General features: G+C 34.0%; 2 protein-coding genes across 2 annotated transcripts in view; both read left to right on the top strand.

The window, feature by feature from the left end:
- LOC121101873 (UDP-N-acetylglucosamine transferase subunit ALG13 homolog) overlaps positions 1-155 on the top strand; it is a 4,893-nt gene extending 4,738 nt beyond the window's left edge. The window contains exon 2 of the mRNA XM_040626393.1: positions 22-155. Coding sequence (XP_040482327.1) covers positions 22-136 — 115 coding nt within the window. The 3' untranslated portion in view covers positions 137-155. The remainder of the gene's footprint in view (positions 1-21) is intronic.
- LOC103679737 (ALG13 UDP-N-acetylglucosaminyltransferase subunit) overlaps positions 1-12,553 on the top strand; it is a 65,857-nt gene that overhangs the window by 8,307 nt on the left and 44,997 nt on the right.

Genomic DNA, 12,553 nt, shown 5'->3' with positions numbered 1-12,553 from the left:
ATTTTTCTTCTTTTGTTTTAGCACGCTTCCTGGGCTGTTACAGTCAATGGACTTATCAACACTGAAATGTTTTCCTCCTGGCCAGCCAGAAAAATTTTCTGCATTTTTGGATAAAGTTGTTGGATTACAAAAATAAACACTAAACTCTGAACACTTTAAAAACACCCCCAAATCCAACCTATGGAATGTGGTTAAATCAGATTAAATATATAGTATATATTTTCAGAATAATACAAATTAATAAACTTATACATCTATAGAATGTATAGAGAATTTTATGGTGTGAATGTTAGCATTTGGGTCCAAATCCTTACCGCAATTTAGTAAATTCAGTAGATTTTTAGTTAATCTTTATATTTTAGTTAAAATATGTAGTGAGCATTCATAGGTTTTATCCTAGAATCCCAAACTTAGAAATCATGAAAAAAATGAGTTAAATCTGAAAACTTTTGCCAAGAATCTCAAACGTATTAGTTTGGTGTTCCTTAGATTTAAAAAAAAATGAAGCAGTAACAAATTCATAAAGGCATTTGAGAGTCAGCATCATTAGCTGTACAATTTAAGGAAACATTTTTAAAAAAAAAATAAGCAAAAATGATGAGTTCTGTGAAATAAAACGTTCAATAATTACCTTAGAAAGGTTAAGATTAAAGGTTAACAAGATTAAATATCAAGTCAGTTGATTATGGTACTTAGAGAAATTACTTGTAGTGGAGTAGATTTGTTCTCTTTCCTCTAAAATACAAATTGAAAATGACAAAATAATTTTGTTCAATATCAAAGTTTTATTGGTTTAAAAGAGTAAATCAAAAAGGATTTAGGCCAGTTGGACATGTTGTTATTTTTAGGGGCGCCTTCTCACAGTGGTGTTGAAACATTTATTGTAACATAGAGGAATTTATAATTTATGTACTTACAAAATTAGTTTTACAAGCAAATATATGATCAGATGTATATAATGGCCTAAATACATGACTTCTAGGTTCATGTAACTCAAGATTGATACATATGAAATTCTGATTAGAGTAAGTAGTTGTGAGACCTATAAAATAGATTATCTCTGTTCATAGTTTCCTGGTAGAAATTTTAGATAGTTTATAAAAATATAGTATACACTATAAAGACATACTTTACATAATATTCCAAAAACGGTTGTTACGCTAAGCATTTTACTTGGGATGCTTTATATAATGTTTCTATAGATTTATTTTCCTGATTGTGTTTTAGGCTAATATAAAATAAATTCTTAACTAATGGTAGAAGGTGGTGGCTGAGAAATAACTCTGGGTAGCAGGAGGAAGCCAACTTGGATTAAAATTTTGCTGAGAATAATCTAAAAAGTGAGTAATCTACATCTACATAGTTGAGAATTCACAGCACCATAATCATAAATGTACATTAGTCTTAATGCTAATGTTATATAGGAAAGGCCCTTTTCAAATATGTGGAGAGAATTAGACTTTTCTGGGCTCTTTTATATGTGCTCTAATTTGAGAAAAATTGTGGCTTAAAATGTATTTTGATCACTTGGTTTTTAGTTATGTCCTTCATAACCATAGAGAATCAGAAACAAAGGGTCTACTTAAACATCAGACAACTGTAAAGTAATACGGGACCCTGAATCCTGTTTAATTTCCCACAAGAAAATATAACCCTGATTCCATTATTTCATTTAGCAGAGGCTTAAGCCAATGGTGTTATTTGTGTGTAGTGATATCCCTTGACTATATACCTTTGTGAATTTTTTTTTATCAGTTGTTCGACTTAGAAATCCAGGGAGCTCTCAGAATCGATTTGATTTGGCAGGAATTCTTGATATCATCTAGTCCAATCCCATCATTTCTTAGATGAGGAAGGCCAGAGGTTTCTAACTTGTCTAAAATAACAGACTTTGACAGAGAGCTGCCACTAGAAGCAACTTCTTGACTCCTGGTCTTGAACTCTTTCTTCCACACCATAATATATATTGTAAGCTTTTTGATTCTTCATAATTGTTTGTCTAGTATTTAGTTACTTTACTCCCAAGCAGAGTTTTGTTCATTTATTAGAAGTTGTTTACTTTAGTAGGAATTTCACACTTAATTGGGTTTTTCTTTGGTGTATGATAAACTTACCTTGTACTAGGAAATCTGTGATTCCTGAGTTTGGAATCTAACAAAATTCCATGGGTAGGATTGATACTAGATTGAATAAAGGAAGACTTTAAGACACAGAATTGTAGATTTTTGGAGTTGGAAGAGAATTTTAAACATACCTACTACAAACCATCCTTTTTATAGATGAGGAAGAAGGCTAAGATAAATTGCCAAATTTATTTGTTACTGGTCCTTACGAAAAATTAATGGTAATCAAGATAATATTTGGAATATTTGCTCTGAGTGAAATTGGTTTCATTGCATGGCAGGGCTTCAGGTTCTTGAAGTCAGTGGGTAAGTGGAATATAGTTTATTTAGCAGTTTTCTGTTAGAGGTATTTAAATTTCTAGGGATAAGGAAGCAAAAGAGAATTTTGAGAAATAATGGATAGGTTCAGAGGTGGACAAGTAATAATAGTAGAAAGTTGATGTTGGAGTAAATGAAAAGTGATGTGAGGTTATAGGATCATCTTGGGAAGTAGGGAGTTTCGATGACTGCTTATGATTTGGGAGGAAAGAAAGCTGGGAGGATTTGGTGGTAGGTAAGATAGTATAACTGATGAACTTGATGTGGGATTCTGGAACATTAAAAGGTATAGTTGACTCTTGAACAATGTGGAGGGTTAGTGGTGCAAGACCCCTGCAGGGTTGAAAATCCACATATAAATTTTGACTCCCAAAAGATTTGACTAATAGCCTGCTGTTACTGGAAGCCTTACTGATAACATACTGTCAATTAACATATTTTGTATATTATGTGTATTATATACTATAATCTTAATAAAGTAAGCAAGAGAAAAGGAAAGGTAAACTCAAGAAAAATTTATTTACAATACTGTACTGTTTTTTTAAAAAAAGTCTGTATAGGTAGACCTGCACAGTTCAAATCTGCATTGTTCAAGGGTCAGCTAGTCATTATCTGAAAGTACTGTTAAGTGTCTGTGATTTTCGACACCTTAGAGTACTACTCTGTATGCTTTTAAAGGTAATTCATGTAAATAAGGGCAAAATAAAAATGTGTACCACCACTTTGATAGTTTGAGGAAGAGTTTTCCAAGACTTAAAGTCCCTAATGACTAGAAGTAATGTAGACCTTTTTCTTGGCCCTTTATTATGGCATAAGCACTTAATCTCTCTGATTAGTTCAAATTGTGAAATTTTCAGATTTGACCAAAAATTTGCAAACAGTGTAAGAAATGAGATGTATGGGCAGACAGTTTGAAACTGATTTGGGGGAAAAGTTTGGAATGGGTGGTTCAGATAGTTGTGTACTAATCTGTTTTTCTGCTGTACAACTAATACTATATTTTTGTGGGGAAGTGGGGAATGAAAAATAGTAATAGTTAACACCTGTTGTGTGCTTAGCGTATGTATCTGGTACTATTTAAAGCAGCTAGGGGTTTCTGGGTGGCTCAGTCGGTTAAGCATCTGCCTTCCTGATCTCAGGGTCCTGGGATTGAGCCCCATGTCTGGCTCCCTGCTCAGCTGGGAGTCTGCTTCTCTCTTTCCCCCTTCCCTCCCTGCTTGTGCTCACTCTCTCTCTCAAATAAATAAAAAAATCTTAAAAAAACCAGTTTACAGGTACCAAGTTACTTAATCTTTACAATAACTATGAAATAGCTACTATTTTCCCGTTTTGCCGATGAGGAAACTGAGCTCAGCATAATGCAAAAAGGAAGTTTATGCTGCTTAAGTGTCTTGATGGACTGGGAATTGTAATTGCTAGAATGCTGATTTCCATTGTATTTCCATCATTTATGGTGAGAGGACAATATTTGAAGTCAGGACTGTTCCAAGAAATTTTGATTGTATGATAACCACAGGTATATTACTTATTTCAGTTTTTACATTGTTATTTTTAAGCATACTGAATGCTAATCAAAATCCGTGTGGAGAAACTCCCAGGTGGTTTGCCTGATTGCAAGTTACTGGCTCGTTTGTTTTCTCTAAATATTTGTTGTAGGTTCTATTTTTGGCCCTGTTCTCTTTATATATATTTTTCATCACTCCCAAAGCTGGTATTGATGCTTCTATCTATATCCCCCGACTCTGATTTGAGCTCCTGAATGGTATTTCCAGTTACCTATTGGTCATGCATGTCTGTTAATTCTCTAAGCATGGTAAATTTAATGTGCCCCAAACTAAAATCGTGTTTCTCCTTCCATCCTTCTGAGATCCTTGCCTGTATTGATGGTGTTATAATTTAGTTTTCCAGGCTTATATCTAATTGATATAAGGTTCTCTTAGCTTTACTTTCTAAATATCTCTAGCCCATTTATTTGCTCATTTAGTCTTTTAGCGTAAATGTGTAATAAGCATCTACTTTTTTAATCAGCACCCAAGACATGATCCTGCTCTGGAGGAACTCTTACAGTCTAGTTGAGGAGGAACTGTCTTATTCTTGAATCCTCTGCATGTAGCACAGTAGGCTTTCCATAAATGATAAAATGCATAAATGCACTTTTTCTCATTGTCTTGATTGGAATTAGGTCTTGACTTTAGGAAACACTGTGATCTTGCACATAGTCATTTCATTGAGTCTATCTAGTATGTCTCTTGTTCAGAAGAAAGATTTGACCATCACATTGTATAGTATTGGGGATTTTTGGTAAAACATGTTAAAAATCAAGAGGTTTGTTAAAAGCAGTAGCTATAGTGTTTTCCAGTAAAAGATTACATGGAGCAAGGTTTAAGATAACCACTAAACAACATTTAATTTAATTCCTTGTTAAATGGTTAATTCCTTATGCGAGTATTCTAACACAATCTTTATATTGAATAGTTCTTTAAATTATAATTTTTGTCAGTGGCTAGATAGAAGGTGAGCAAACCTAGCTTGCTTCAAACAGGAATTTCCTGAAGAATATATGCTTCTTGTCTCTGAAGATATTGATTCTCAGAATATTTTTAGGGTCTTTTATACCATTAAATAACATCTATTTTGGTATTTCACTTCTAGCTTTTTATTGTGACCAAAATTATTTTGATTGACACTCTGTCATTTTATTTTGATGGCTATAGTCCTCTTTAAGGCAATACTATAAGCCTCTTTGGGTCATGGAACCCTTCAAAATACTTATAACTATTGCTTCTCTCTCTTACTGACACGTACACACATTTTGCAGTGAATTTCAGGGAGTTTTTCCCAGGTACCTTGAGGCTCCAGGTTAAGAATCTCCAGACCGAGGCCACCTTAGGTATTTTCATTCATTGTTCATTAGTACCCTGGTGATAACTACTAGACTCCTTTATAATGAACCCCTCTGATGAAATACATTTAAGTTTAGTAATTCCCAATTTTAAATTAGAAACTTTTCTTATCAAGTTTAATACATACCAAACATGATTTGAAACTAATTTTAATTTTGTTATACTGTTAACTGTCTATAACTCATAGTGTCTTGTGTTTCTAATTGGTAAAAGGAACTAAACGGAATTTTTTTCATTTGTAGTAATTCTAGGATATACTAGACTAGGCTATTTGGAAAAGCAATACAGTTTTGTACCTTATTTACTATCACGTGTGCTTCTGTGCTATCAACGTATTTGCTGAACTGATAGTCACTTTTGGAATGATGTCTGTGAGGCCATATATTTCATCTTTTTTACTGTTCATTTCTTCTTTTGTACAGAACATGTTGGTGGTTTCTCCACTGCCAGTGTGCAGTGGGTGGAAAATACACTTCCCAAATTTAGGAGTGAAAAACATTCTTAAATCCTCGGCCTAAGTAATTTTCTGGATCTCCCATTTTCCCATTTGTGAATTAGTAAAGCTAACTTCCTTTGTAGGTGATTTCTTTCTTTTCTTTCTTTTCTTTCTTTTCTTTCTTTTCTTCCTTCCTTCCTTCCTTTCTTTCTTTCTTTCTTTCTTTCTTTCTTTCTTTCTTTCTTTCTTTCTTTCTTTCTTGATTTTATTTATTTATTTATTTATTCGACTGAGAGACAGCCAGCGAGAGAGGGAACACAAGCAGGGGGAGTGGGAGAGGAAGAAGCAGGCTCATAGCGGAGGAGCCTGATGTGGGGCTGGATCCCATAACGCCGCCAGGATCACGCCCTGAGCCGAAGGCAGACGCTTAACCGCTGTGCCACCCAGGCGCCCCTCATAGGTGATTTCTAAGACACAAAACCAATTGTGTGGCATGTTTGTAAATAAAAAAAGTCATTGAAATAATACATTTTCTCGGTTAGACTTTTAAGAAGTAGGAGTGGACTTAGAGATATTTCCCTAATTCACAGTATTTACTCCTGAATGATATGGAAAGCAACGTCTTCATTGAATTTCACATTTAAATTTGTAGTTAGTCTGTAGCTGCGGTTATAGTTAGAGAATTAAAGATTACTTAGAGCGCATCAAAACAAGTGTGTTCTGGTCTGTATTCGCCTTCCCTTCAATCCCCTGTATGTTGGTAGACTGTTCAGACACTGTAAGTATCTTGAATAAAAAACCAACCCGTAGTATTCCTGTGCCATTAGGATACATTTTTAAACAAAGCATTACTTTTTTTTCCCTGATCTATTAGAGTGCTTCAGATGGAAGTGGGGAAGAGAAGGAAATGAAAGCGAGTGGCTCTTGGTAATGTTTCTTTTATTTTGCATATCTGAAGGATCACTGCTCTGGGGAATCAGTTCTTTACTGTCTCTTTCCTAAAGCTTGAAGGAGGGAGGTTGAAAAGGGTCGAATGGCCAAATTTTGTTTTGGAACCATTGTGTTCCCTTCCCTCATGAATCCTGCTTTGTTCATTTTGTTTAAATGTCTACTATGAAAAGCAACAAGTTCTATTTCCAGGGTGCTGTTCAAAATGTGTTCAAAATGTTTACCATTATATTTTTCAGTAATGAAAAACCTTAAGAAGAGGTCCTGTAGGGTTGAGTTGTTTACCCCAATTGGCTCCATGTTATTTTGGTACTAAAAATAAGTGAAATAAATGATTTAGTGCTAAATTTTTTTTAAATACTGATTGCCTTTCAGCAGTTTCCCACAAGTCTTTACATACATTTGATTGTCATTTTTATTTTTTCCAGTTTTAGATAAAATTGAAATAACATTGTAAAAGTTTAAGGTATATGACATAATGACCAGATACATGCATATATTGCAAAATGATTACCCCCAATAAGTGTAGTTAATATCCGTCACCACACATGGTTATAAATTTTGTTGCCTTTAAAAATCTAGGTCTGTTTATTTCATTTGTAAGGTATGAAACTCATTTTTATGTGGGCCAGTCAACCCCACAATTGGCCAGGGTAATAGGTTAATCCCCCTACAAGCTGTTTTTATGGTTAATGTTGATCACAAATTTGACCATCTAAAGGGAGGGCAAATCTGTTATCCACCATTGAATCACAGTTCCTTAGATCTGAAAGAGAGAGCTTAAACATGCAGTGTATCTCTTTCCTTTTATAGATGAGGAAACGGACTCAGAGAAAGTAGCATAACCAAGTTCATAATACTCTTCATAGTACCAGGTTGCCTCTCAAACTAAAATAGTAACTCAGAAGCGTCATGTCCTATATACATTAACAACTAAACCTTCTATGTCACAGATAATGTATGCTTTAAAATTTTTTTTTCAGGCATGTGACCTCATTTAATTAGTTGAAACATGAAGGAGTGTTACCTCAGAACTGAAACTGTTAGTATTTATATGTTGTACTACAGAGAATATCCCTATTTGATCAGTGAAGAAAGAAGACAATTCTAGCAATTAAAACAGGTCACATTTGCAGGTTAAATGATAATATAAAAAGTAGTAATTATAAAATTAGCACATCAGTTTCATATAAGTCAATGTTAATTAAAGTTATTTTTATTTTCTTCAATCTGTTTTATTTTAATCTGTGCCCAGAGTACAGTGCCTAAAAGTTTTTAAGGCAATTATTTTTCTTTCCATTATTTTCAGAAGTGAAAAACATTATCAGTTTGGGGAAAGCTCCTCTGGGGAGCTATATTTGAACTTTGGCTTGATTTCCAGTAGAATTTAGGTGAAATTGTTCTGACTCTTACTTTTTTTTTTTTTAAACCAAAGAATTTTTTAGTGAATTGTTTTGTCAGGTAGCAGCTAACAGCAGTCAATATTTAAGCACTTTTGTGCTAAGCACTTAGCAAATGTTATATAATTATTCCAGCAACCGTAGGTATAGATGGCAAAAAATTTTGTACGGCAACATTTTTCAAACTCTGAAATAATTTAAAAGCAGTGGCTATTGTGCATTAAAAACTTGTTAACTTGAATGCTAAAGTTCCCTGCCTAGCTTTGATCTGGCTTTTCCCAAATCTTCAGAAAGATTTGGAAAGTCTTTGTAAAAGATTTCCCTATGGAAAAGGCCAGATCAAAGTTAAGCAGGTAATTTTAGCATTCCTTAGAGCCTTTAATATTGCTAATGGGCATTGCGAACCTCAAAGATTGGATTATAGTGTGCAGTATTTGCTGAAATTTTCACCTTGAAACTCTAGAGACACTTATTAACAACTTGTGAACCAACATTGTTTGAGAATGCTAGTTCCCGAAGTGTGGTCTTGGACTGGCAGCATCAACATCACCAGAGAACTTGTTAGAAATGCACATTCTCAGGACCCACTCCAGACCTGCTGAATCAGAATCTCTGGGCATGGGGTAATTTGTTTTATGGAGCCCTTTGACTGTTTTAGGGGTTTACATGATTGGAGTGTAGAAGAATAGTAAGCCAATTGGGATTTCAAGTGCAATAGCTACTTTGAAGGACAGTATTAAATAATATGAAATGGCTTTTATACACGGGATGAAGCCTACTATTGTACCGCAGGTCTTTTTAAAAAAGTCCTACTGTACTGACTTGGGGAGTGTAACCTGTACTTAACCACCTCTGAGCCTTTGTTCATCTTTTCTTTTTTGATATGTGATTCCTCTTTATAATAATTGTGTAAGAATCAGACAATATATAGTCCTTGTACTATTGATAGGATGTGAAAACTGGGACAAATTTCATAATCATTTGAAACTTGTTTCTTCATTTGTAAAATAGGAGGTCCCTTGTAGCTATAAAATTCTATGTCATTTATTTTCCCAGGTTATTATGCTATTGTTTAATTTACTGAATATTTTTTAAAATTTTTATTATTTAAGATAGTATACATAAATAGTATAAAATAACTAGTTCTACAAGTTGTGTAACAAAGAGTAATATGTCCCACTTCTCCCCATCTCTGATCTGCTTTCTGTATTTGGCCGTATTACATTTTGTGTTTTATAAGTGAATATGTTCAAGCTTGTTTTCATTTTTTCAATTTAAATATCCTCTGTAGACTTGCTAGTATGGAGGAGGAGGCTTTATATTCCTCTTCCACAGTAGGAAGTCTATAGATGATATTTAAATTGAAAAAATAATTTATTTTAGTCAGTTCTTGTGGGATGTTTTCAGTGTTGACATGATTACTTAAGTACAATATTCACGTCTGAGTCATGTAGTCAGTGTTCATTGATTACATTCCTTTTTCTATTTACCTCATTTTTAATGTTTTCACTTGCTCGGTTTTCTATAAAAATATTCCCAAACTCTCCGACAGAGGTATACATCTTTCCTAGTATGTTTAAATAAATTAGGTTATCTGTAACTTTAATTATTATTTATTTTTGAAATGTCTTCTGGAGTTCTATGCCCTTTTAGGTGAACTGGTCATTCATTCTGTAGTCCTGAATGTATGTCCTGGGATTTCCCCTTCACCCTTATCCTAGAAATTTCCTTTCGCTTCTCTCTTGCATTGAATGTTCTGTTTCTAGATCTCTCTGCCCTTCCCCCTTTTGTGGTTTAACTTTTATTTTGGTTTCAAATATCCTTCATAGCTTTCTGAGAAAGGATGGTAATTTTTTTTTTAATCTTTCATGTTTGGAAACCCTTCTACTCCCATCTGATTGATAGCTTGGTATGGAGTTCAAGGTTGGAAATCGTTTTCCCTCACATAATGAACTTTATTTTTTTCTAGCTTCTAAGTTATTCTGTTGAGAAGTTTATTGTTATTCAAATGTGTGGTCTTTTGTATGTGACCCAGTTTTCATCTCTGAAAGCTTTAGAATCTTTATCCCTGACTTCAGAAATGGTATGTGCATTGCTGATCATCTTTTTTGCTTTTATTATTCTGGCTACTTCATGGACCCTTTCGGTCAAAATATAGGTACTCCTATTCTGCAGTGCTAGAATTTTCTTTTCATCATTATCATCATCATTTCTTCCCCTCCACTTTATCTTTTTGGGGGTCTGCTCTTGGTTAGATGTTGGCCATCCAGTAGTGATCCTCTGATTTTCTTGTTTTTTTTTTCTCTTCAATCTTGTCCATTCTGTGAGTTCCTTAACTTTAAATTTTATTCTTTCTGCTGCTTTTTATTTTTCAATTTAAATACAGCAAAATCAACATTTTTCTTGTATAGTTCTGTAAATTTTGACAAACGTATAATTGTATAACCGCTACCACAATCAAGATACAAAATGCTTACATCACCCCCATACATCCCCTTTCTTCCATCCCTTTGTAGTCCACCTTTTCCTACAAGCCTAACTACTGGCAGCAACTGATCTGTTTTCCCTTTCTGTAGTTTTATCTTGTCCAGTTTGTCATAAATGCAGTCATACAGTACGTAGCCTTTTGAATCTGTCTTTTTACTGAATACAATTAGAGATTCGTGCATGTTCCTTTGTGTATTCATACCTCATTATTACCGAGGAGTATTCTGTTGTATGGATGTGCCAGTTCATTTATCAATTGAAGGATGTTTGGATTGTTTCCAGTTTGGGGGGGATCATGATTATGAATAAAGCTGCTACAAACATTCATGTACAGGTTTTTGTGTGAGCTGAAGTTTTCACTTCTCTTGGGTAGATAACTAGAAGTGGGATTGCTGGGTTATGTGGCAACTCTGTTTAACTTTACAGAAACTACTAAACAATTTTTTTAGAGTGCTGTACTATTTTATTCATACCAGCAACATATGAGAGTTCAGTTGCCCTGTGTCCTTGTCAGCACTTGCTATTGTCAGTTTTTTAAAAAAATTTAGTCATTTTAAGATGTATGTAATGGAATATCATTAAAGATACACAGCATTGTTAGCCGTCAGGAAAATGCAAAACAAAACAACAGGGAGGTACCACTTGATACCCACTAGGATGGATATAGTCAAGAGATGGGCAGTAATTATGGATAGGATGTGGAAAAATGGGAACCCTCATATTTTACTGATGAGAATGTGAAATGGTGCAGCTGCTGTGGAAAACAGTCTTGACAGTTGCTCAAACGGTTAAACAGATCCATCAACTCCATTCCTAGGTATTGTCCAAAAGAATAGAAACATGTTGAAACAAAAACTTGCACATGAATGTTTATTTTAACAGCATTAGTCATAAAAAGCCAAAAAGTGGGAACAATCCAAATGCCTACTAATTGATGAGTGGATAAATAAAATACAGTTTAACTCTAGGATTGAAATATTGATACATGCTACAACATGGGTGAACCTTTGTTTTTTTTTTAATTTTATTTTGTTTTCAGTGCAAAAAGTTCTTTTTGTTGAAGTACAGGGAGAGGACCCATGGGCAGAAAGAGCTGCCCATGGGTGAACCTTTAAAGCCTCCTACTAAGTGAAAGAAGCCAGTTACACAGGACCATATATTGTATGATTCCATTTATTGAAATGTCTAGAATAGACAAATATAGAGACAGAAAGTAGATTGGTGGTTACCTGGAGTTGATTGGCATGGGGGATTAGAGGTCGGTGGTTTTATGGGGTGTGGTTTCATCTAAATGTAATGAGAATGTTCTAAAATTGTGCCAATGGGTGACAACTCTGTAAATGGACTAAAAAGTATTGAAATGTACACTTTGAATTGTATGGTATGTGAACTAAAAAGCTGTTAAAAATCACCACTTTACAGTAATTTTTAGTGAATGTACAGAAATGTGCAAACATCACAGTTTTAGAACATTTTTTATCTCACCAAAAAAGATCCTTTGTGCTTCTTTGCAGTTAATACATATTCATACCCCAACCCTAGGCAGCCACTAATCGGCTTTCTATCTCTATAGATTTGCCTTTTTGGTATATTTCATATAAATGGAATCAAACCCCTTTTGCATCTAGCTTCTTTTACTTAGGTTTCAGTTTCTCCACATCCTTGGTGACGCTTCTTATTATCTGTCTTTATTATAGTCATTCTAGTAGGTGTGTATTGATATTTCATAATGGTTTTAATTTGCATTTTCCTAATGACTGGTGATGTTGAACATCTTTTTAGTTTATTAGCCGTTCCTATATCTTTGGTAAAATGTGTAGTCAGATCATTCGGACATTTTTTTAGTTGTATTATTTTACTGTTGACTTTTAAGAATTCTTTTTATATTTTTGATACAAAGCTTTTTAGTCAGATATGGGATATATTAATATTTTCTTC

Source organism: Ursus maritimus, assembly GCF_017311325.1.
Source record: "Ursus maritimus isolate PB19 chromosome X unlocalized genomic scaffold, ASM1731132v1 scaffold_X1, whole genome shotgun sequence".
In the NCBI taxonomy this organism is placed as follows: domain Eukaryota; kingdom Metazoa; phylum Chordata; class Mammalia; order Carnivora; family Ursidae; genus Ursus; species Ursus maritimus.
Note: the sequence above shows the minus strand (reverse complement) of the source record. Positions and strands in the feature narration are given on the sequence as shown.